General features: G+C 52.4%; 1 protein-coding gene across 2 annotated transcripts; it reads left to right on the top strand.

Moving 5' to 3' along the window:
- The first annotated feature begins 363 nt into the window (after positions 1–363).
- SEPTIN8 (septin 8) lies at positions 364–24484 on the top strand. 2 transcript variants are annotated; one of them, XM_054389107.1, is made up of 8 exons: positions 364–545; positions 2097–2283; positions 8819–8980; positions 12282–12378; positions 12682–12850; positions 13509–13641; positions 14346–14536; positions 24430–24484. In XM_054389107.1, the coding sequence occupies exons 1-8, from the start codon at positions 379–381 to the stop codon at positions 24482–24484; spliced, it is 1161 nt and encodes a 386-aa protein (XP_054245082.1). In that variant the 5' UTR covers positions 364–378. The 2 variants fall into 2 exon arrangements, with proteins under 2 accessions (XP_054245082.1, XP_054245083.1); XM_054389108.1 differs by lacking the exon at positions 24430–24484 and having other exon boundaries at positions 2103–2283; positions 14346–14540.
- The last annotated feature ends 244 nt before the right edge of the window (positions 24485–24728 follow it).

The following is a 24728-nucleotide window of genomic DNA, read 5'->3' as shown; positions in this document are numbered from 1 at the left end:
AACAATTTCTTTGCTGGGAGAGCGGTCAGGGATTGGCACAGGCTGCCCAGGGAGGTGGCGGAGCTCAGGAAACGTGTGGCCATGGCACTTGAGGTCGTGATTTAGGAGCTGTGGTGGTGTTAGGCTGCTGGTTGGACTTGGTGAGATGTCTTTTCCAGCCAAAGTGGCTGTGTGGTTCTGGGAAGCATGGGTGGCCTCCAGGGGTGCAGTTACCTTTGTGCCCTGCCTGTCCGCCAGCGCTTTGCAGTAACCTTTTGCAGTGCCATTTCCTTCTGCCCTGTCACTAACGTCCCTTGAAGCAGCTGTGACAACCTGATGCTGCAGAGAGCTGCTGGTATCTCCTCCCTAGGTGAGACTGGCATTGGGAAATCCACCCTCATGAACACCCTCTTCAACACCACCTTCGAGACCGAGGAAGCCAGTCACTACGAGAGCGCCGTGCGCCTGCGGCCGCGCACCTACGACCTGCAGGAGAGCAATGTCCACCTCAAGCTGACCATCGTGGACGCCGTGGGATTTGGGGACCAGATCAATAAAGATGAAAGGCAGGTCTCGTGCCATCTGCTTGGCATTGCTGGGCTTGCCTGTACTCCTGCTGGCTGGGTGGCAAAGGAGGTGTCCACGTTTCCCTTCGAGTAGCTTCCTGCGGTGGTTCTGATCAGACAGGCTGGAGGGAAGGGATCCATCCCGAGGGGCTTTGGCAGGCTGCAGAGCTGAGCCCATGACAACCTCATGAGGTTCAACAAGACCAAGGGCAAGGTCCTGCAGCTGGGTCAGGGCAATCCCAGGCATTGATACAGGCTGGGCAGGGACTGGCTTGAGAGCAGCCATGAAGAAAAGGACTTGAGGGTTCTGGGGGATGAGAAGCTCAACAGGAGCCAGCAGTGAGCACTTGCAGCCCAGAGAGTCAAACAGAACCTTGGCTGCATCAAAAAAGCATAACCAGCAGGGCAAGGGAGGTGATCTCCCCTTCTGCCCCACTCTGGTGAGACCCCACCTGGAGCACTGTGTCCAGTTCTGAAGCCTCTATTACAGGAAGAGTCTGGAGGTGCTGGAACATGTCCAGAGAAGGGCCACGAGGATGAGCAGAGGGCTGGAGCTGCTCTCCTATGAGGACAGACTGAGAGAGTTGGGGCTGTTCAGTCTGGAGAAGAGAAGGCTTCCAGGAGACCTTCTTGTGGCCTTCCAGTATCTGAAGGGGGCTACAAGAAAGCTGAGGAGGGACTTTATAGGGTGTCAGGGAGTGATAGGCCTAGGGGGAATGGAGCAAAAACTAGAAATGGGGAGATTTAGATTGGATGTTAGGAAGAAGTCCTTCAGCATGAGGGTGGAAAGACACTGGCACAGGTTGCCCAGGGAGGTGGTGGAAGCCTCATCCCTGGAGGGTTTTGCAGCCAGGCTGGATGTGGCTCTGAGCAACCTGATCTAGTGTGAGGTGTCCCTGCCCATGGCAGGGGGCTTGGAACTGGCTGATCCTTGAGGTCCCTTCCAACCCTGACAATTCTATGATGCTGGAGGCTGACTGTAGAGGTTGAGGAGCTAAAAAAAAAAAAAAAAGACAAGAAAAAAAAAAAAACCTGCTGAGTGTAGTTGGTTGAGGAGCAAAAAAAAAAATAGAGGTCATAGGATGTCTTCCCAGCAGAGACTGGTGTCCTCCAGGAGTGTGTGCAGTTAGCAAGGTGTCCTCCGTGCAGGGCTGGGAGTGATCTGTTCTGGCAGCAGTCGTCGTCTCTGGATCCGTCTCATTTAATTACAACAAACATCTCCCTCAAGCCCCAGGTGAAGGCTTTGTGGGACTCCAAGGTCTTTCCTTGGTCGTGTTGCGTTGCTCCAGCCAGATGGCTCAGCCTTGAGACCTGGGCATGGTGTGTAAGTAGTCCTCTTCCCACGCTCCAGTGTCCTCAGGCAGCGCAGCGCAGCCTCAGGAGCCTCCAGCGACCTGTGGCTTCGAAGGTCTGCATGTAAATGCCACGCAGAGTTTGGTGTCAGGGATCTCATGGTTGCTTTTCTGATGATACCACGGCGTGCCTGGGAGAACCTGAGCCTTCCAAGTGCTGGGCTGTGCAGTCCCTGGGTTGCTAATGGTCTGGTTTTAGTTACAGGCCCATCGTTGAGTACATTGATACGCAGTTTGAAAACTATTTGCAAGAGGAGCTGAAAATCCGCCGCTCCCTCTTCAACTACCACGACACCAGGATTCATGTCTGCCTCTACTTCATCACCCCAACCGGCCACTCCCTCAAGTCCTTGGACCTGGTGACAATGAAGAAGCTGGACAGCAAGGTAAGGGCTTGGAGAAGGCCTTGGTCCCTCTTCCTGGAGCTGGTGGTGTGTCTTGTTAGTCGCTTGGCATCTGGAAGGTTTTGTTCCTTCTGTAAGGGCTGGAGCCCCTCCTGCGTGTTCACAGGCTCACAGGAAGCCTTCCTGTGCTTGAGCACAAAGGGCAGGGACTCCCCTCAGACACTTTCACAGCAGCTGCACATCCTTCCTGAGGACTCCCTGAGCCTCTCCATGAGGGTCACAGCTCAGGCCTGCTGTGTGGATGACATGGACCACCTGGGAACGTGCAGGGTGCCAGGCAGCAGAAGGGAGAAGTCTTTCCACAGATTGCACTGAGTTGGAAGGGAGCCTCAAAGAGCATCTTGTCCAAACCCCCTGCAGCCAGCAGGGACACCTCCAACTAGATCAGGGTACCCAGGGCTACAGTAAGTCTGGTCTTGAATGTCTCCAGGGATGGGGCCTCCACCACCTCCCTGGGCAACCTGTTCCAGTATCTCACCACCCTCATTGTGCAGAACTCCCTCCTGATGTCCAACCTAAGTCTGCCCTGCTCCAGTTTCAAACCATTGCCTCTTGTCCTATCACCACAGACCCTTCTGAACAGTCCCTCCCCAGCCTTCCTGTGGGTCCCCTTCAGATACTGAAATGCAGCTCTAAGGTCTCCCTGGAGCCTTCTCTCCTCCAGGCTGAACAACCCCAGCTCCCTCAGCCTCTCCTCACAGTAGAGGTGCTTCATCTGCCCTAGTAGGTTGCTCAGCTCCTGTGCTTTCCTGAAAGACACCAGGGGGGAAAAAGCTGTTTCCCAGCTAGCTGGAAGTCTGGAGTGTGTCCCTCAGTGTCACTGCTGCTGGTGCCAGATGATCTGGTTAGGAGACCACAATATCTTCTGGCAATTAAATATTCTGAGAAGTTCTCAAGGTGATAGGAATCCTAGAATTGGGTCATGAGAGGGTCCAGCTGGGGGTTGTTTGTCTGTCCCTAAGCTGCTCTGCCCTAGGGGGCAGTGGGTTACTTCACATTGCTGCACCTCAGAGGAGGCTTCTGACACACTTCTGGCTGTTCCAGCTGGTTTCCAAGCAGCTGCAGGAGGCTTCAAAGGTCACTAGTGGCAGCAGCATATCTTCTTCACAGGAATTTCCTGTCTTTCAGAGCAGGCTTTTAGCTGCAAGGTGAGGCCTTTCAGATGGCAGATGCTGAGCAGTTACAGAGGGGGCAGGCAAGGCAACTGTGACCCCCAGAAATGGGGGATGCCCTGGATTACACTCAGGACAAGCCTCTTCTCCTGCTGGTGTCCTCATGCAGCCCTATTGGACTTTCCTGGTGGGCAGAGCTGCCCCTCACAGAGTGCCTGCTGTTTGCCCTGGCCACCCAGGGCTGCTGGCCTGCTTTTGCTTGGCCCTGCTCCAGAGCAGGCCCTGGTTTCCCATTGCACTGGGGCTGTCTGCAGCCCTGGTGGCTGTTACACTGACTTCATCAGCAAGCCAGAAACTTTCCCTTCATAAACTCTTGTCTCTTGGTGTGCTGCCAGCATTACATGTTCCCAGAAATATGTTTGGAGGAAAGCTTTTGCACGATTCCCCTTGGTGCTGGTGGTCCCAGAAAGCTTTTCTCTGCCTTTCTTGCTGCATTCCCTACTTCTCACATCTCCTGGTGGCTGCCTTTCATGTGGTCCTTGGGTAGTACCAAAATAAATCCTTTGTGCTTGTGCAGAGGCAGGAACTTTGTGCTCACTCAAGCTTTTTATGCTTCTAAACTTCCACTTAAACAATCCTCTCTGAAGTCACTTCATCCCTTTGCTCTCATCTCCCTTCTTACCACAGTGTGAGCACATCTTGGGTTTCCTGGTGTGGTGGCCTCACACAAGCAGGCACATGGAAATGAATAAGCAAGCAGAGACCATGGATCTTGCCTGGGTAGCAGGGGCTTTGTGTTTCATTTTTTTTTTTCCTGCAGTGGTGCCATCCCAGGACATCCAAGTCCTTTCCAGGCACTCCTGAGAGGTTTGTGGGTGACTGCCTGTGCTGTGCCCCCCCTCTCCAGTGCACATGAACCTTGTGCCTGGGGGCCAGTGTGTGTGCAGAGCACACTGGGGTGTCAGCAAGCCCAGGGCAGCTTCCTGTCTGCCTCAGACTGGTGACAGCAGCTGATTCCCATGGCTGAGCAGGGAGCTGACATGCACTGACTCATGTCTGCAGCCAGCAGAGCACACCTTGAACCTGGCTTTCTTCTTGGCAAGCTTGATGTGGCTGGTGGCCACTGTTTCACAGCTGAGGGATGGAGCCCAGGGAGGGGAATCATCATAGATTCATAGAATGGTTTGGGTTGGAAGAGGTCCTTAAAGATCATCCAGTTCCAACCCCCCTGCCATGGGCAGGGACACCTTCCTCTAGCCCAGGTTGCTCAAAGCCTCATCCAGCCTGGCCTTGAACACCTCCAGGCAGGAGGCATCCACAACCTGCCTGGGCAACCTGTTCCAGTGTCTCCCCACCCTCACTGGAAAGAATTTCTTCCCAATATCCAGGCTAAATCTGCCCTCTTCCAGCTTAAATCCACCACCCCCTTGTGCTATCACTACAAGCCCTTGTCAAAAGTCCCTCCCCAGCTCTACTGTATCCTCTTTCAGGTACTGGGAGACTGCTCTAAGGTCTTCCCAGAATCTTCTCTCCAGGCTGAACAGCCCCAAGCCTCTCAGCCTGTCCCCACAGGGGAGGTTCTTCTGCCCTCTGATCATCTTCATGGCCAGAGGTATACCAGGGACAATGCTTTGCTGGCTCAGCCTCTGAAATTAGCTTACCAAGGGGTTTTGTAGGGACCTGGCTCAGTGACACCTTTGCTTTGGCACACCAGTGGCACAGCACCAGGTGCTGGGCAGGCTTTTCAGTCTGGGTGCTGATTTCAAGACTGAGTCTTGCTTGTAGTGTGAAACTTTCCCTTTCTGGGTAAAGCTGGTTTGTAAACAGCTGTAAAGCAATATTTGTTTGGCTGAGCTCATGGGCAGCTGTTGTGCAGGGTGTTTAGTTACAACCAGGGGGCCAAAAGCATCTTCAGAAGTGGTTCTAGGTAGGTCCCATGGGGCTGGCTGGCAGGTGGGTGGGCAGCACCTGTGATCTGGCAGGGATTGGCTTTCCACTGGGTTTAAACTGGGAAAAGGGGGGGATAAATAAATGAGTTTAATAAGAGCAATAAAACCTGGGGTGCATTCAGAGGAGTGTGGCCAGCAGATCAAGGCAGGTTCTCCTCCCTCTCTACTCTGCCCTGGTGAGGTCACACCTGGAATATTGCACCCAGTCCTGGGCTCCCCAGTTCAAGAGGGACAGGGGAGAGAGTCCAAGGGAGGGCTACAAGGATGATTGAGGGACTGGAGCACTGCCTGATGAGGAGAGGCTGAGAGGCCTGGGGTTGGTTAGTCTGGAGAAGAGAAGACTGAGAGAGGATTTAAGAAATGTTTATAAATATCTGAGGGCTGGGGGTCAAGAGGCAGGGGACAGGCTCTGCTCAGCTGCACCCTGGGGTAGGACAAGGGGCAATGGATGGAAACTCCAGCACAGGAGGTTCCACCTCAACATGGGGAGGAACTTCTTCACTGGGAGGGTCACAGAGCACTGGAACAGGCTGCCCAGAGAGGTTGTGGAGTCTCCTTCTCTGGAGACTTTCAAACCCTGTCTGGATATGTTCCTGTGTGACCTGTGCTGGATTCTCTGGTCCTGCTCTGGCAGGGGGGTTGGACTGGAAGATCTCCAGAAGTCCCTTCCAGCCCCTAACATCCTGTGAGGCTGTGAGCCTGTGAAAACTGCATCTGTGTCAGATGAGAAGGGGATTTATCGATTTCAACTGCCCTGCTGTGCTGCCTTGGGCATCCCAGAGCTCCCTGGATGGTTTCCAGCCAGTGGGTGCTGTTGATGAGCTGTGGTGTGGCTGATTGCTTGCCCTTCATGAGCTGCCACGTGCCAGATGGGTCACTGGGATGCTTTGGGCTGGTTTGTGCCTCTGCTGCTTGCTTTGTGAGGTAGGATTTGCCTGTTGGCTTCACTGGGCCTTGCATCTGGGAATACTTTGGAGACTGGGGACAAATCCAGCTGTGACAATGCATGTAGCCCTTATTAGCAGAATTATTTCTTCCCAGCTGCCTGATTTCAGCACCTCCTTGGAAAGTTTTCTCTTTTGGAGACAAGAAATAGCTCTGTGGTCAGGATGGCTCGAGGAGGTGCAGTTTCTGTCTGTGTTTGTGAGGTCATTGTCTTGTCTGGAGCACAGACTTCTTCTGGCCACAATTCCAGCTCTGGCAAAGACCTCCAGCACATGGACTGACAGTCCAGGGGACACTGCACTCTTGCCACACTCAGGAGGAGGACACTCCAGTAGGCAACTTCTTTACACAGAGGATAATGCTCCTCCACCACCTGGCAGAAGGATGTTGCTCTGGGGTTGTGTCTGCAACCCCAAGTAAACAGTTTTTGTGTAAGAGTGGTGAGAGAAACCTCACATGGCTCTGATCTAGCTGAAGATGGCCCTGCTGACTGCAGGGGGCTTAGACTAGATGACCTTTAAAGGCCTCTTCCAACCCAAACCATTCATGTCCTGGGCTGCATCAGTAGGAGTGTGGCCAGCAGAGCAAGAGAGGGGATTCTGCCCCTTCACTCTGCTCTGCTGAGACCCCTAGACACCACCTAGTTCTGGTGTCCCCAGCATAAGAAGGACACACAGCTGCTGGAGTGGTTTCAGAGGAGGGCCACAGAGGTGATCCAAGGGCAGATGAAGCACCTCTGCTGTGAGGAGAGGCTGAGGGAGCTGGGGTTGTTCAGCCTGGAGGAGAGAAGGCTCCAGGGAGACCTTAGAGCTGCATTTCAGTATCTGAAGGGGACCTAGAGGAAGGCTGAGGAGGGACTGTTCAGAAGGGTGGTGATAGGATGAGAGGCAATGGTTTGAAACTGGAGCAGGGCAGACTTAGGTTGGACATCAGGAGGAAGCTCTACACCATGAGGGTGGTGAGACACTGGAACAGGTTGCCCAGGGATGTGGTGGAGGCCCCGTCCCTGGAGACATCCAAGACCAGACTTGCTGTGGCCCTGGGTACCCTGATCTAGTTGGAGGTGTCCCTGCTGGCTGCAGGGGGTTTGGACAAGATGCTCTTCGAGGCTCCCTTCCAACTCAGTGCAATCTGTGGAAAGACTTCTCCCTTCTGCTGCCTGGCACCCTGCACGTTCCCAGGTGGTCCATGTCATCCACACAGCAGGCCTGAGCTGTGACCCTCATGGAGAGGCTCAGGGAGTCCTCAGGAAGGATGTGCAGCTGCTGTGAAAGTGTCTGAGGGGAGTCCCTGCCCTTTGTGCTCAAGCACAGGAAGGCTTCCCATCAGCTCACTGCAACACCTCCTTGTGCCTTTCCTCTCAGACAACTTGTCAGCACAGCCAGGAGGGGGTAGGTGATAGTGGGGGTGTGACAGCTGATGTTGTCTCAAGGTGTGTAACAAAATACTCAGGTGAGAGCAGAGGCTTTGATCTGCTCCTCACGCATTTATCACAAGATGTTCATCTTTGCTTTATCTGCAAGCCTTGTAGCCAGTTTAGTCCTGGAAAACTCTTCCCTCTAGTGTTCAGCTGGGCTTGTGCTGCAGCTAGCATGCAGAAGCTTGGTGGCTTTATGGGATGCAAAGCAGCCACTGTGGTAGGACCCAGAATCTTGTATGGAGTTCAATGAGGCTAAGTGCTGGATGCTGCACTTGGGTCACAACAACCCCATGGAGGTTCCAGGCTTGGAGCAGAGTGGCTGGAAACTGCCTGATGGAAAAGGACCTGGGGATGCTGGTTGACAAACAGCTGAACATGAGTCAGCAGTGTGCTCAGCTGGCCAAGAAGGGCCACCAGCATCCTGGCCTGGATCAGCAGTGGTGTGGCCAGCAGGACTACAGTGGGGATTGTCTCCTGTACTCAGCACTGGTAAAGCCTCACCTTGGATACCGGGATCAGTTTTGGGCCCCTCACTCCAAGAAGGGCATTGAGGGGCTGGAGTGGGTCCAGAGAAGGGCACTGAAGCTGGTGAAGGGTCTGGAGAACAGGGCTGGGGAGGAGCAGCTGAGGGAACTGAGCTTGTTCAGCCTGGGGAAAAGGAGGCTGAGAGGAGAGCTCTCTACAACTCCCTGAAAGGAGGTTGGAGTGAGGGGGATTGGCCTCTTGTGCCTAGTATCAGGTGACAGGAGATGAAACAGCCTCAAGGTGCACCAGGGGAGGTTTAGGTTGGAGATTAGGAACAATTTCTTTGCTGCCAGAGTGCCAAGCTGCCCAGGGAGGTGGTGAAGTCACCAGCCCTGGAGGTGTTCAAGGAACCTGTGGCCATGGTACTTGGGGCCATGGTTTAGTGGCCATGGTGGTGTAAGGTTGATGGTTGGACTCTATGATCCGAGAGGTCTTTTCCAACCCAAACAACTCTGTCACTCTATGACCCAAGTCACCCCCTGAGCACCAACCCAGCCGAGCTGCTCCCTCCCCTGCTGCTCACCCGGTGGTGGTTGTTCTTCCTTCCTTCCTTCCTTCTGCTGCAGGTGAACATCATCCCCATCATTGCCAAAGCAGACACCATCTCCAAGAGTGAGCTGCACAAGTTCAAGATCAAGATCATGAGTGAGCTGGTCAGCAATGGTGTGCAGATCTATCAGTTCCCCACCGACGACGAGGCCGTGGCCGAGATCAACTCGGTGATGAACGTGAGTGGCGCTGCCGGCCCGGCCCCACCGCAGCTGGGCACAGCCAGGCTGGCCAGCCCCAGAAAGGCAGGGCAGAAACTTGAAGGCCAGGTCTCATGAGAGACTTGAATGTGTCCAGAGAAGGGCAATGAGGCTGGGGAGAGGTCTGGAGCACAGCCCTGTGAGGAGAGGCTGAGGGAGCTGGGAGTGTTTAGCCTGGAGAAGAGCAGGCTCAGGGGAGACCTCATTGCTGTCTACAACTACCTGAAGGGAGGTTGTAGCCAGGAGGGGGTTGGGCTCTTCTCCCAGGCAACCAGCACCAGAACAAGAGGACACAGTCTCAAGCTGTGCCAGGGGAGGTATAGGCTGGACATTAGGAGGAAGTTCTTCACAGAGAGGGTGATTGCCCATTGGGATGTGCTGCCCAGGGAGGTGGTGGAGTCACCATCCCTGGAGATGTTCAAGAGAAGCCTGGATGAGGCACTCAGTGCCATGGCCTGGTTGATTGCTTAGGCCTGAGTGATAGGTTGGACTGGATGAGCTTGGAGGTCACTTCCAACCTGGTTGATTCTATGATTCTATGAAATCTGTTTGAAAGTTGAGCTGTGGATCAGCCAGTCCCCCTTGGCTGGGGTGTTCAAAGTGCCTTACCAAGTGGCTCTTATTTAATCTGTGGGGATCAGCTCAGCTCTGAAATCTGTTTTACTGAGTTTGAGGGGAAAATACTTCTCTCCAAAATCCATCCTGTCTGCTTTTTTTTGGGTGACTTCATTTGAGCAGGGGGGAAGCTTGGCATCAAACATTACAGTGAAGATTAATATAAATCTCCTGACCTGTGGAGGCAAGGCAGAGAAAACTCAGTTTACAGTGAAGAAGTCAAAAAAATGTTAAGCTCTGTTCTGTCTTCAAAATTCAGAATTCAGAATTCAAATTCAAAAAAGTTCAGAAGCCAAACTCAGACCTGGCTGATGAATGTGCAAAGCACTTGGAGGTTCCCTGTCTCCCACATCAGAGTGTGGCTATTGCTCTGTCACAGAAGGCCAGGCTGGAAGGGACCTCAGGGATCATCTGGTCCAGCCTAGCAGCAGCTGCAATGTTTTCCATGTTAATTTTTTTAAATAAGAAGTAGCTCACAATGGGCACTTTCCTGCAGAGCTGTTTCTGAGTAACAGCTTTGCCTTTCTTTCACACCCTTCTCTTTGTTTTTTCTTTTTCAGTTTCAGTAGCCAATTGATTTCTGGGTCACTTAGATAATTTTTTTTCATTAAAATACTTCTCTTTTTTTTTTTTTTTTTTTTGGATGAATTCATCAAAAGCTTGAAGGATGCACTCTTGGTAAAATAATTGCAAGCTGTGTGCACTGGGGTCTAAAAACAGGACCTGTGCTTGCTTAGTTTTGCTTCTTAACCTCTCCAATGAAAATACTTTTGGCCTCTTCTCCACCAGTTCCACCCTTTTGAATCCCTTTCTTTCTACATGTGAAGGATTGTTTAGTCTGGAGATAAAGGAGGCTGAGGGGAGACCTTCTCACTCTGTACAGCTCCTTGAAAGGAGGTTGAAGCCAGGTGGGGTTGGTCTCTTCTCCCAAGGAAAGGAAATGTTCTCAAGTTGCACCAGGGGAGGTTTAAGTTGGACATTAGAAGAAAGTTCTTCACTGAGAGGGTTGTCAAGCCCTGAACAGGCTGCCAAGGGAGGTGGTTGAATCCCCATCCCTGGAGGTGTTTAAAAGAGGCAGAGGTGTGGTGCTGAGGGATGTGATTCACAGGTTGCACTGGGTGGGAAGAGAGCCTCAAAGGGCATCTTGTCCAACCCCCCTGCAGACAGCAGGGACAGCTCCAAGTGGATCAGGCTGCCCAGGGCCACATCCAGTCTGATCTTGAATGTCTCCAGGGCCTCAGCCACATCCCTGGGCAGCCTGTTCCAGTATTTCACCACTCTCACTGTGCAGAATTGCCTCCTGGTGTCCAACCTAAATCTGTCCTGCTCCAGTTTCAAACCATTGTCCCTCATCCTATCCCCACAGGCCCTTCTAAACAGTCCCTCTCAAGCCTTCCTGTAGCCCCCTTCAGATAGTGAAATACAGCTCTAAAGTCTCCCTGGAGCTTTCTCTTCTCCAGGCTGAACAGTTCCAATTCTCTCAACCTGTCAGTGTTCAGCCCCAGACTTGGTTGGGTCAGGGAATGGTTGGATTTGATGATCTTAAAAGGTCTTTTCCAACCAAAGCAATTCTATGATTTTGTCTACCTCATCCTGCTGAAGCCCCTGCTCCACAGCTCCTTTCTGCAGTGCTGAGGACACTGCTCTTGCTGCTTGGCAGCCTTGGAGAGCACTGAGCACATGTTGTATCCTGCACATGTCCCTGCCAGTGCCCACACACACACTGCTGTGCCAAGGCCTGGTTCCTGATGGCTTCCTGCCTTCTGCAAGGCAGGGAGTGCCCTGCTCTTGGCATGTGGAGAGACTGCAAAGAACAAGCTGACAAATGGGTAGAGGGACAGCAGTGATGATCCTGCTGTGCCTTCAATATTTCCCCATCTAGTTCAGCCCAGCCAGCACTGCTGCTAAGCTGCCCTCTTCTGAGGACCCAGTGGGGAGTAGAGACAGCTCCGAGTGTTGGAGAGTGATGGCTGCAGAGGAAGGGCTTGGTGCAGTAGAGTGAGGGTCTGACCTCTGAGGGGTTAGCCCATGCTGGATATGAGCCAGCATCTGCCCAGGTGGCCAAGAAGGCTACCAGCATCCTGGCTTCAATCAGCAATAGTGTGGCCAGCAGGGCCAGTGCCTGTACTGGGTACTGATGAGGCCACACCTGGAGTACTGGGGACAGTTTTGGACTCTAATCCTCCAAGAAGGACATTGAGGTGTTGGAGCAAGTCCAGAGAAGGGCAGTGAAGCTGGGGAAGGGTCTGGAGAACAGGGCTGGTGAGGAGCAGCTGAGGGAACTGGGGTTCTGCCTGGAGAAAAGGAGGCTGAGAAGAGACCTTCTGGCTCTCTACAACTCCCTGAAAGGAGGCTGGAGTCAGGTGGGGGTTGGTCTCTTCTCCCAGATGACAGGATGAGAGAAAACAGCCTCAAGGTGCACCAGGGGAGGGTTAGGTTGGACATGAGGAAAGGGTTGGCAAGCTCTAGGCTGCTCAGGGCAGTGGTGGAGTCCCTGTCCTTGGAGGGGTCCCAAAGCCATGGAGATGTGGTGCTGAGGGCCATGGTTTAGTGCTGAGCTGGCAGTGCTGGGTTAGTGGTTGGACTGGATGGTCTTGAAGGTCTCTTCCACCCAAACCCAGTCCCTGACTGTCTGCACTGAGTCCCTGGCTTGGCTCTGTTGCAGGCTCACCTGCCCTTCGCCGTGGTCGGCAGCACGGAGGAGGTGAAGGTTGGGAACAAGCTGGTGAGAGCTCGGCAGTACCCGTGGGGAGTGGTGCAAGGTAAGGTTCTGCCCCCACTGCACACCTCCCTTGTGCCCACACACCCACTGGCACCCTCCCCAGCACTGCCTGTGCCACCTGGTGCGCAAACATCCTGTGCAGCCTTGGGTGGGTTGCCCACTCTTTCCTACCCGGAGTTCCCATCCCCGCCAGGGCCAAGAGGAATCCTCACCTCCACGGGGCTGTGTGCTGTGGGTGGGAGCACAGGCCCAGGGGAGGAGAGCCTGGAGTTCATCTGCAGGTGTGTTTGTCCTCCCCCACCACACGTGCAGTGCCCCTGACGTGTCCCCTCGCTTCCACCAGTGGAGAACGAAAGTCACTGCGACTTCGTGAAGCTGCGGGAGATGCTGCTCCGGGTGAACATGGAGGACCTGCGGGAGCAGACCCACACCCGCCACTACGAGCTCTACAGGAGGTGCAAGCTGGAAGAGATGGGCTTCAAGGACACAGATCCAGACAGCCAGCCCTTCAGGTGAGCAGCCTGCACCTCAGCAGCAGGCCAGAGCAGCAGCTTGGCACTGTCGCTCCGGAAAAAGGAGGCGCTTAGTGTAGCCACTCTGCTGAGCTGGGCTTGAGGTTTGCAGCTGACCTCCCTCCCCTTCCCTCTCCTCTCCCTCCCCTTCCCTCTCCTCTCCCTCCCCTTCCCTCTCCTCTCCCTCCCCTTCCCTCTCCTCTCCCTCCCCTTCCCTCTCCTCTCCCTCCCCTTCCCTCTCCTCTCCCTCCCCTTCCCTCTCCTCTCCCTCCCCTTCCCTCTCCTCTCCCTCCCCTTCCCTCTCCTCTCCCTCCCCTTCCCTCTCCTCTCCCTCCCCTTCCCTCTCCTCTCCCTCCCCTTCCCTCTCCTCTCCCTCCCCTTCCCTCTCCTCTCCCTCCCCTTCCCTCTCCTCTCCCTCCCCTCCCCTCTCCTCTCCCTCCCCTCCCCTCTCCTCTCCCTCCCCTCCCCTCTCCTCTCCCTCCCCTCCCCTCTCCTCTCCCTCCCCTCCCCTCTCCTCTCCCTCCCCTCCCCTCTCCTCTCCCTCCCCTCCCCTCCCCTCCCCCTCCCCTCCCCTCCCCTCCCCTCTCCCTTCACATTTCCCCATCCCTAACTCCCTGGTCTCCAAAGAGTCTGAATTTGGTTTTGCTTCCTTCCCCAGCCTCCAAGAAACATATGAGACCAAAAGGAAAGAGTTCTTGGGCGAGCTCCAGAAGAAGGAGGAAGAAATGAGACAAATGTTTGTTAACAAAGTCAAGGAGACAGAAGCAGAGCTGAAGGAGAAGGAGAGAGAGGTGAGTGTGCCAAATGCTCTGAGAGGAGCCCAAAATGCAGCCAGCATCAGCTCTGGGGCTGGGCAGCCGATGCCTGCCGGAAGGCACTTGCAGCTCTTGGGCAGACCTCAGCTGCCAAGGCACCAACACACACAGAGCTTCCTCCAGTCAGAGAAGGGGACACAGGGTGAGGGTTTCGGAAGAGCATCCCTGGTTTAGGTGTCTCAAAAACAGAAGGGTCCTGTGCTGTGTGTAGGAGACTTGGCTGCTGCTTGGGGAGGGAAGGGCAATGAAGGATGCTTTGGTGAGCACCCATGTCAGGTAGATCTCACCCATGGGGGCTCTCTGGGCAGCAGGAACGCTCCCTGCTCCAGGGGGGAGCTGGGCTGTGGAGTGTCCCAGGTCAGTAGTGTGAAGCCATGGACAGCTGCTATGACTGGGATGGGGGGCAAATAAATGGCTCACCTTCAAAACTAGTGAGAAACAGAAGAGCCCCCGATGTCCACAGCCCCAGGGCAGGGCTGCAGGCTGAGCTGGGTCCTCAGGGCACTCCCTCAGAGCTCAGGCTTTCTCCTGGTTGGATGTGTGGTGCCAGGCAGAGCTGAATGTCTTCTGTTCCACTGGTTTCGGTGAAGAATCGCCAGTTGGGGCAGGAGTTGTGTCTGTGACTCTGGGGTGGGGAGGGATGCTGGATATGATGCTCAGAGGCTTTTGTCTCCCACCAGCTGCATGAAAAATTTGAGCACTTAAAGAGGATACACCAAGAGGAGAAGAGGAAGGTGGAGGAGAAGAGGAAGGAGCTGGAGGAAGAGATGCATGCCTTCAACAGGCGGAAAGTCGCGGTGGAGACCTTGCAGTCCCAATCTTTGCAGGCTACCTCACAGCAGCCACTGAAGAAGGACAAAGACAAGAAAAAGTAAGTGTCTGAACTGGAGTCTTGTCTCCTCTGCTGCTGGGGAGCTGGGTGTCTGCTCAGGTGCTTTAGGGTTTGGTCCGTTGCTGAGGCAGCAAATGGAAAAGGGGATTCTGGAATCCTGATTCCTACTCTTCTGACTCTTTGCCTAATGGGGAGGAGAAACAAGATCCTCCTCTGCCCTGGGTAAGCCCTTGGGGCTGAAAGTGGGAGAGATTGACAATTCGGGACCATCCCCTCAAGACTGAGGGTCATGTGAGGTTGTCCTTACCTCTGTGACAGCGAGCTGCAAGGAAGGTGACTACAGAAATCAGCTGCCTCTTCTCCCCAGCAGAGAGGAGTGGGGACACTCTTGACACAGTTGTGATGCCTTACAGATGAGGTCTCCCACCAGGTGAACCTCCCTGTGATCCATACTCTTGGCACCCTCTTTGGAGAGTGTGGTGTTTTGTCTGTGGAGGCAGAGCTGTAAAGAAGGAAGCAGCAGCTCAGAGTGGAGATGCAGTGGAAATTCCTGGTGGGAGAGGGCTCTAAGGCAGTTCTGCTTAGCAGAAAGCTCTGTCCCCTGAGGGCACCATCCTTAGCTTAGCTTAGCTGGGAGCTAAGTGACACTGCTGAAGCCAGCCAGAGACAGTGGCACATAAATTATGTTCTTTCAGCTGCCTGATGGTTGTGAAATGATAGAGCAGGAATGGGGCAAAAAGGTTCAAAAAGCAAAGGTTCTTCAAGGACCACTGGCTAGGGAGCAGAACAAGAAGCACCATCATGCAAGCTGCTGATTCTGCTAGGGCAGCAGGGTTTGTTCCTTCCTCTTGCATGAAGGAGCTGAAGGGCCTGAACTGCATTCTGTCAGGTCCAGAAGGGGCTGGTGGCAATGATTTCAGAGCCTTTCAGTGATGGAAAGGAACAAAAACCATCCAGAGGAGAGCAACACTTTGAGTTCTGAGTTTGCTCTTGATGACTTCATGTTGCTGATTAGATTTCCAGTACCTGAAGAGGGTCTACAAGAAAGCTGGGGAGGGACTTTTGACAAGGGCTTGTAGTGACAGGAGGAGGGGCAATGGCTTTGAGCTGGAAGAGGGGAGACTGAGACTGGAGATGAGGAAGAAATTCTTTCCAGTGAGGGTGGAGAGACCCTAGAACAGGTTTCCCAGGGAGGTTGTGGATTCCCCCTCCCTGGAGGTGTTCAAGGCCAGGCTGGATGAGGCCCTGATCAACCTGGGCTGGTGGGAGGTGTCCCTGTCTATGGCAGGGGGGTTGGAACTGGATGATCTTTAAGATCCCTTCCAACCCAAACCATTCTGCATGTATGAATCTCATGCTCTGTTGGTTCTCTGGGGCTCTAGGGAAGCTTCCTTCACCTCACTGTCATGCCAGGCATTTCTTTCTTCCTACAGAAGGGAACTGTGGCTGTCATTTAAAATATTTCCCTGCAATGTCAATGTCTTGGTGTTAAAACCAAAGCACTTTTCTTCTGCAGACCTCTCAGCGTGCTCTGGGCATCTCCCACCTCACATACTGAGTCCAAAATGATTTCTACAATATTCTGCTGAAAACAGGGTTCAATCCCAGCTAAGCTTGCAGGTGAATTAGAGGCTGATACCAGGAGCCATGGTCTGAAGGTGGTGAGCATGCCAGGGCCAGAGTGGTGGCCAGGAAATACTGCAGCCTCCCCTCTGCTCTGCCTGCCTGCAGGGGAAATGGGCTCCCTCTGCTTGGCTGGTTGTAGCCCACCTGCAGACATGAGTCCAGAGGCTCTTCCTCTTCTGGGTGGCATTTGGAGACCAGCTGAGGTCAAGACAAGGCAGCTCAGGAGGTGTGCAAAGGACTGAGGGGCACCCAGAGCGTGTGGTCTGTGTGTGGGGCTGGGCTGGGCTGGGTTCTGTCTTCAGCTCTGGAGCAAGGCACCAGCACCAGGAGTAAAATGAATCAGTTAGGGAGAAGTGGGTTGGGGTTTGGGCTTGAGTTGTTTTGGTTTTTTTTTTTTCTTCAGATTTATGAGTTAGTTCAAAATGTGACATTTGGGGGTTTCTATTTAAGCAGGATGATGAAATCTGTAATAAAGAAATTGGAAGGAAGCTGCCTCCCCTGGGCCTTGACCTGTCTGCCCAGACCTCCTCTTCATCTTGGAGGCATCCAAAGGAGCTGGAGGTGTTGTGAAACCTGTGTGTCAGAGAGCACAGCCCTCACCCATCCCACTGTGGGTGGTTTGATGTTGACCCCACAGACCACTCAGGCATAAGAGGACTTCTGTACTCCCTGGCCAGCAGCAGGATTGTCTCTGCTGCCTTTGTTGCTGAGATCCTTCAACAACAATGGCATCTTGGGGTGCATGAGGAAGAGTGTGACCAAGAGGTGGTCACTTCCTTTACTCTGCCTTAGTGAGGCCACAGCTGGAGTATTTTGTCCAGTTTTGGCTCCCCAGTTCAAGGGAGACAGGGAACTGCTGGAGAGAGGCTGCTGGAGGCTACAAAGCTGCTGAGGGGCCTGGAGCAGCTCGGTGAGGAGCAAAGGCTGAGAGCCCTGGGGCTGAGAGCCTGCAGAAGAGCAGCCCCAGAGGGGATCTGAGCAATGCTCAGCAAGAGCTAAAGGGTGGGGGACAAAAGGATAGGGCCAGACTCTTGTCAGTGGTGCCCAGTGACAGGACAAGGGGTACTGGGCACATTTGGGACCCATCTGAACAGGAGGAGACATTTCTTTGGTGTGAGGGTGCTGGAGGCCTGGAGCAGGCTGCCCAGAGAGGTTGTGAAATCTCCTCTGCAGAGATTCCAACTCCCCCTGGCCATTGTGCTCCTGGGCAAGCTGCTGTGGGTGCCCTGCTTTAGCAGGGGGGTAGGACTGGATGATCTCCAGAGGTCACTTCCAACCCTCACCATGCTGGGGTTCTGTGAACCAGTCTGAAGTAGAAGACCAGTGAGATCTGGGAGGTGACAGCAGGCAGCATCCTCCTCTGAGACTGGCAGCAAAGCTTCTCCTGGCAGAACTTCATGGTCCAGGCTGTGCTGGGCTTTGCCCAGTGAGAAGCTGGTGCTGTGCAGAGCCAAGTGTGAGCCTGAACATCACTTCCAGGAGAGCCCCAGAGCTCCCCAGGTGATGGAGGCACATCCTGAGCTCAGGGACCAAGATGTTTGGGACCTTGTAGGAACTGGGAATCCATCCTGAGTTCAGGAGGGGGTGGATTTCTTTCCATTTTTAGGAGACTTTGTTGGCCCTTTTCTCATTTCCTGTTTCAACTCAGTGTTTCTTTAGTAGCTTCAGGAAGTAAAAGATGGAGGAGCTGCAGGTGTGGAGGAGAACATCTGTGCTGCTGTTCTCTTCAGGCAGCTTGCCAAGCAGGTTGTCCTCTGTGCTGGGGCTCAGCGTGCTGGTGACTGCTCCCGTCCTTGAGTCCTCAGTGTTTGCCCTTCCCTTCCCGTGTGGTGTGGGGTTGTGTTTTTTTGTTGTTGTTGTTCTTTTTAACATATTTTGCTATGTTTTTTGCTTTGGTTTTAATTTTTCCATAACCTGAATTCACCTTCTTTTTCTGTTGTTGGTTTTTTTTGTGTGTGTGTTTGTTTCGTTTTTTTTTCTTTTCAGTTAATCACACACAGCCTTGCAGGCCAAGAGTGGACTCGGTGCTTTCATGTGTTTAAATAAAACAAAACAAAAAAGTTGCTTGAGTTTCCCACCCTGTGACCCTTCTCATAACATTTGTGTGAGTGGACCAAAGGGGAGAGAGAAAACTGAGCCCTCTGCGGTGGCTGCGGTGCTGAGGAACTGGCTCCTGACTGTGCAGAGCTGAGCAGGAGGCTGTCAGGAAGGAACTTGACCACCTCTGGTTTGGTTTTTAAAAAGAAAAGAAAAAAAAAATATCAACTAATCCCTACAGCCAAGATGGTTTGAACCCTGTTCTAAAACCCAGCAGCTGCAGATGAAGTGACCAATAACTTCTTTTGTCTCAACTCACCCAACCCAGCTAAATAATTGCTTTCTAGAGTGGTTTGGTTTGCTTCAGGTTACTGCTGGAGGTTCATCTGCTTTGCCCTGCACCTGCCCAGCTGTGAGGAGTGGCATGAAGAACGCTGAAACCTTTCTGGTTGTTGGTAGTGGTGGTGGTTTTGTTGGTTTTGGTTTTTTCTCCTAACCAAATTCTCCGTTGGAGTCAAGTTTTTATTTTATAGAGTGGGTAGAAACCCCCACAATGCTTCAAGGGTTTTTTTAAACCCTGGGAATCTTAAACCCTTAGTTCCAGTAATGATCTATTTTAGTCCTGAATTACTCTAAACACAGCATTTATAATATATATATATATATATATAAAGAGAGAGAGTGGTTAATAAAACTCCTGGGACAATGTTTGGAGGTTTTCTTTACTGCTAAAGTAGAACATTGGGTAGAGGAAAAGTTTTTCTTGGTGGTGTTTTCTTCTTCACAGAGTTTGTTGTGTGATGTGGAACTTCAGGATTTGTGGCACTTCTCCCTTCTCCTTATTGACTGATGGCATTTTACTCTGCTGGAAGAATTATTTAAGCTCTCAGCTTTACTTCTTACACCTTAACCATAAGCTTACTCTGTGCCTAACAAGGAGAATCCCCTTGATTTTTGAGCTGTGCAGGGTGTTTGAGCTCTGCTCCTCTTAGGAGGTGCTTCCTTCAACACCAGAACCCTTTGATTTTGAGCTGTGCAGCATATTTAAGCTCTGCTCCTCTTAGGAGGTGCTTCCTTCAACACCCAAATCTCCTCATTTTGAGCTGTGCAGCATGTTTGAGCTCTGCTTCTCTTAGGAGGTGCTTCCTTGAACCCCAGAACCTCCTGATTCTGACCGTAGCACCACATTTAAGCTCTGCTCCTCTTAGGAGGTGCTTCCTTCAACACCAGAGCCCCTTCATTTTGAACTGTGCAGCATATTTAAGCTCTGTTTCTCTTAGGAGGTGCTTCCTTGAACCCCAGAGCCCCCTGATTCTGACCTTAGCACCACATTTAAGCTCTGCCTCTCTTGGGAGGTGCCTCCTTGAACCCCAGAACCTCTTGATTTTGAGCTATGCAGCATGTTTGAGCTCTGCTCCTCTTAGGAGGTGCCTCCTTTACCACTCCTCCTGCCTACAAATCACAGCCTTATTTTCCTGAGCTTAGAGGAATAATTAGGATCAATATTAATTTTTTTTTTCCCTCTCAAACCCTTTTGGCCAATTGAAGAGAGCCTCACTGGCTATGCTGTCATGGAAAAATAATTGGATCCCCTTCCATCTATCAGATAATAGGCTAAATAAGTAGGAATTAATTTGTATTAAACCCACACACATATAGTGGAGTTTATAAAACACTGGCTGGCTAAGTGTTGGTTGTTGAGGGGTTGTGGTTTTATTTAGGCATTAATGTTACAGGAGACTTCTTGGTCTTTCTCTTTTTTTTTTTTTTTTTTTGTTCTCCCCCTTAATATTTAAGCTAAAAGTCAGCAAATTCCTTCTGGGACTCCTAGGTGGAGATGCCCAGAGCAAGGTCTGCCTGAAGGCAGATCAAGAGGAGGTTCTTTAACTTGCCTGTGCCATTCAAGCAGCTTTCACTGCCAGGTGGCAGAAAACCTGAAACATGAAGCTGCAAATCATGTCAGTGTTGCTTGGTGCTTGTGAGAAGCCTCCTGAAGGTCTCACAGATACCTCAGGCCACTTTTCAACCCCACCCTGTGCTTGTTAGGAGCCTGCTGGAAGCTCCACACTGGAATTTGAAGGCTGTGCCTGCAGGTGAGATGTATTTGAAGAGTTAACTCTCCAAAGCTGGGAGGAGGAGGGTTTATGTGGGTTTGGGGTTAACTCAGAGAAGCACAGAAGGAACCCAACTTAGGGCCTGCAAGCAGACAATTCCAGCTCACTGCTGACTGCAGACCAGCCTTGGAGCAAACCAGGGGCAGGACTTGGATTGTTTTGCTGCTGAGAAACACTCTGCCTGTGTAAGCAGCACTGGTTGGTTCCCTGGTTTGCTCCTCCAGGCTGCTGCTGGGGTCACACAGTCACTGCTGATGCTGGGCATGCAGACAGCTGCCTCAACATTGCTTTGCCAGGCAAGAGTTTTCTCCCCATCTCCTGCTGCAGCCAGCAAGGGCTGTGCAAACTCATTTCCATCTGCCCTGGTTTGTCAATCCTTTTCTCCTAGAATCTCAGGTAGTTAAGAGCAGTGATGATAACAAAGAGGAAAAGCCTTCAAATCCTGGGGCACTGTGGAGGAGTTCCCAGCTTTCCCCTGATGAAGGCACTCAGAATGTGTCCCCCAGGATTTTCATGGGGATCCTGGTGTGACATTGACTTCCTGTTCACCTTGGCCTTCTAGTTTCTACTTCTTTAGAGCAGCCAACATCATTGTCACCTCACCTGGACTCAGACATCATTTTTTAATCTTCTGGGGGGGGTTATCTACTATTTGATTTTTTTTTCTTTTCCCTTTTGGCTGAGAGAAGGCTGAAGTCTGTGGCCTGTAGGGTAGTTGTGTGTCTTATTTAACAAGTTACAAGCACAGGGGGATGCTCACCTCTCTCCACTTTGAAGACTTACATCTTGTAGGCTAGAAGAAGTGAAAGCAACCCCCCCTCAGTTCCACATCCTTGAGCTGCTTTGCACCTTGGTCTGCCCAAGGTTGGGGTTGCCAGGAGGAAGTACCCATTCCTGTGTGATTCCAACATTCACCATCACCTGTGCTGTCTGCTCTCTCATTTAAGCTCTTGTGAGGCTCTGAGCTCCAGAAGCTTCCCACTCTGGCCGTGGTGGGTAGCCCTGGGGTGGATGGAGCTGAGGTGGTTGGCTTGCAGCACATGGAGGCCTGCCTGGAAGGAGCAGCTTCTCCAGGTGCTGCATCCCTTCCCTTTGTCCCTCCAGCTGTGGTGGTGGGGAGGGAGGGGTGAAGGGGTGTGTGTGTGTGTGCTGCTTTGCTTTGTGTTTGGTTTGGTTCTTTTGTTTTTATTATTATTATTATTATTATTTTATTTGGACTTTTCCTTTCCACTCACGTTGTACATTTGTTTGTTTGTTTGTTTGTTTCTTTGATTAAATCTCACCTGTATTTGGAGTGTTTGTGGTGTCCTTTATTTGGCAGTGGGTTCCTGGTGTTGCCTAATGGATCTGTGGTGAAATAACAGCGTGGAGTGACTGAGAGCTTCGACCACAGCGGGGGTCTTAGGTCCTTCACCACCCAAACTGGCTAACTCCTGCATCACACAGCATGCAGAGAAGCAGCTCAGCTGTAACCTGGGGAGAGAGTCAAAGATCTCATCCAAATGCCATGCCTGTTGGGGTGAAAGTTGCCTTCAGGCTTGCTGGCACTTCTCCTTTGGGGGATCTGGTGGCCAAGCTGATTTACCAGCAGCCTCACTGTTGGAGGGATGCCCAAAGAGGTGATTTAAGAGTAGGGTGAAAAGGGAGCAGAGGTGGAGGGTGATAGGGGGAAGGGTCTGGAGAACAGGTCTGGTGTGGAGCAGCTGAGGGCACTGGGGTTGTCCAGCTTGGAGAAAAGGAGGCTGGGGGAGACCTCATTGCTCTCTACAGCTCCCTGTGAAAGGATGTTGGAGCCAGGTGGGGGTTGGTCCCTTCTCCCAAGGAATAAACAATAGGACAAGAGGAGATGGCTTCAAGTTGCACCAGAGGAGATTGAGGTTGGACATTAGAATAAAATTCTTCACTGAAAGGGTTCTCAAAGCCTGGCACAGGCTGCCCAGGGAGGTGCTAGAATCTCTGTCCCTGGAGGTGTTTCAGAGCTGGAGAGATGTGGTGCTGAGGGCCATGGTTTAGCCCCAGCCTTGCTGGAGTTAGAGAATGGTTGGAGTTGATCTTAAAGGTCTTTTAAAACCAGCCAAAACAATTCTCTGGTTCTCTGTTTTCCTAATGGCACTTCCAAAGCTGTGCTCTTCTGGAGAAACCCATCACAGACACAGGTCAAGGCCAGAAGAAGAGCACAGATAAGTCACAGTCCTTTGGGTTTTTTAGAGAGCTGCCCCTGAAGCTCTGCTTGAAGGCCTGTTCTGGATGCCTGCTCTCTGAGCCATCACCCTGTGAAGCTATGTTCAGTCAATTTAGGCTCTCCCTGGGGGTTTTTTATTACTCACTGACATCATTGCTGCACTGAAGACAGAACCAGGTGGTGTGTGGCTGATGCAGTGTTTGAAGTGGTGCTTCTGATGGGACCTTTTCCTGCAGCCCCAGTTTGAAGAACAGAATAAGCTGGTGGTCCTGGCTGCTCCCAAGATCCTTTAGCCATGTGTGGATGGGCTGTGCTGTCACTGCAGGGGTTGCTTTGTGTGTGAGACCTCTGCTTTGTGCATTCAGTGTGCATTGGTTTGCTTTAAAAGGCAGCTCTGGCCATCCTCTGTGCTGCCTCTTTGCATCCCACCCCCTTCAAGGCCAGGAAGGTTCCTGCAGCTCTGCTACCAGCACATCCACCCACAGCAGCTGACCAGCCCTGGTGGCTGGAGCTGGTGTGGTGCTGCCTCTGGAGATCAATGACAAAGGGCAGGTGGAAGGTCTGAGCCTGTGCTGAGATAGAGTTATGTCACCTGAGCCTTGTTGAAGGATCAGCCCTGATGGGGACCTAGCAGTTGACACCAGGTGGTTTGGATGAAATGCTCTACAGACTTTTCCATCCCAGTGGTTTCTAAAGTCAAAACCTTCCTGGAGACCAGAGAAGAGAACCTGCACCCAGGTACCTAAGAGTCAGTTGGGAAACCAAGGTGGTAGAGTAGCATCCAGCTCTGGAGTCCTCAGCACAGCACAGACAGGGACCTGTTGGAGCAGGGCCAGAGGAGGCCACAGCAATGCTGGCAGGGCTGGAAGCCCTCTGCTGTGAGGCCAGGCTGAGAGTTGGGGTTGGTCAGCCTGGAGAAGAGAAGGCTCCAGGGAGACCTTCTGGTGGCCTCTCAGTGCTTCAAGGGGATGAGAAGAAAGCTGGGGACAGAGTTTTTAGCAGGGCCTGTTGTGACAGGACAGGGATGAGGTTTGAACTGAAAGAGGGAGATTTAGTTTAGATAGAAGAAGGAAATGTTATCCATTGAGGGTGGTGAGAGCCTCTCCCAGGTTGCCCAGAGAGGAGGGAAATGCCCCAAGGCTGGAACCATTCCAGGTCAGGTTGTTTGGGGCTCAGAGCAACCTGCTGGAGTTGCAGATGTCCCTGCTGAGTGCAGGGAGATTGGCCCAGGTGAGCTTTAAAGGTCCCTTCCCACCAAGCCAGGCTGGGATTCTGTGCAGCCACTCTAATGCTGTGATGTTAAAGAGGACCCACCTGGTGCTTCCAGACAACATCATGCTGGCAAATACTTTTCCACAGGGGCAGTGTTAGGATCATTAATGCTTCTGCCAAGCTCCTAGAGATGCTTGCAAGAGAGGGAGAAACCCCAAGCCTGGATGTAAAAGCAGCTCAGCAGCAAGGTAGCAACTGCCCACACTTGGCACTTCCAGAGCTGAACCCTGGTGGCTGAGGCCCTAGGACATGCTGACCATTTAGGACACAACCCAGACCCACCCTCATCTCCTTGTCCTGGGCTGAAGCTGGGGGAGAGATAGAGCCTGGGAGGTGATGAGGACAGTGCAAATCTGGTGGCTGTGCTGGCTGGTGGGGAGAGCCAGCTTGAGCTGTGCCTGTGGTCCTGGCTTGGGCTGGAGGTGGCTCCACACCTCTGCCCAGCCCCTGTCTCCACAGCAGGTGACTTCAACCATCTTTCCTCACTAAAGCTTTAAGTCAGGTCTCTGATTAGCAGTTCCAGATGAGATCCTGGCAGCCCTGAGAGCTTCTCCACACTGGGTGGTTGAAAACCCAACCCCTCCCCAGCCCCCCCGAGCTGCGGGGCAGCTTTCATCAAGAGTTGCCCTTTTGTCCTTTCACCCTGTCCTTAATGAATGGCAATTCACTGAAACCCTGGTTCTCTTTTGTTCTTTCTGTAGCTTCTTTAGTCTGCCCACTGCCTGCTCCATAACTTCAGGAAGATATGTTAATTAGAAGATTTGTTAAGGCCAACCCATCTCATGCAGAAGAAATTAATCGGTGCTTTCACCTTTAAGCTCGCAATGTCTTGCACAGAAGAGGTTGTGTAGCAAGGACTGGAAGTGCACCGTGCCTTGTGGCTGCCAGAAGTTGCCTTGATCAGGTTTCTTGATAAAAGTTGCCCCCTGAGATCCTTGCCAAGAGCTAAACAGCTAATGAAAGGCTGCTGCAGGGCTGCCACTAAAGCCAAACACTAACC

Source organism: Indicator indicator, chromosome 18, assembly GCF_027791375.1.
Source record: "Indicator indicator isolate 239-I01 chromosome 18, UM_Iind_1.1, whole genome shotgun sequence".
Taxonomy (NCBI): domain Eukaryota; kingdom Metazoa; phylum Chordata; class Aves; order Piciformes; family Indicatoridae; genus Indicator; species Indicator indicator.
Note: the sequence above shows the minus strand (reverse complement) of the source record. Positions and strands in the feature narration are given on the sequence as shown.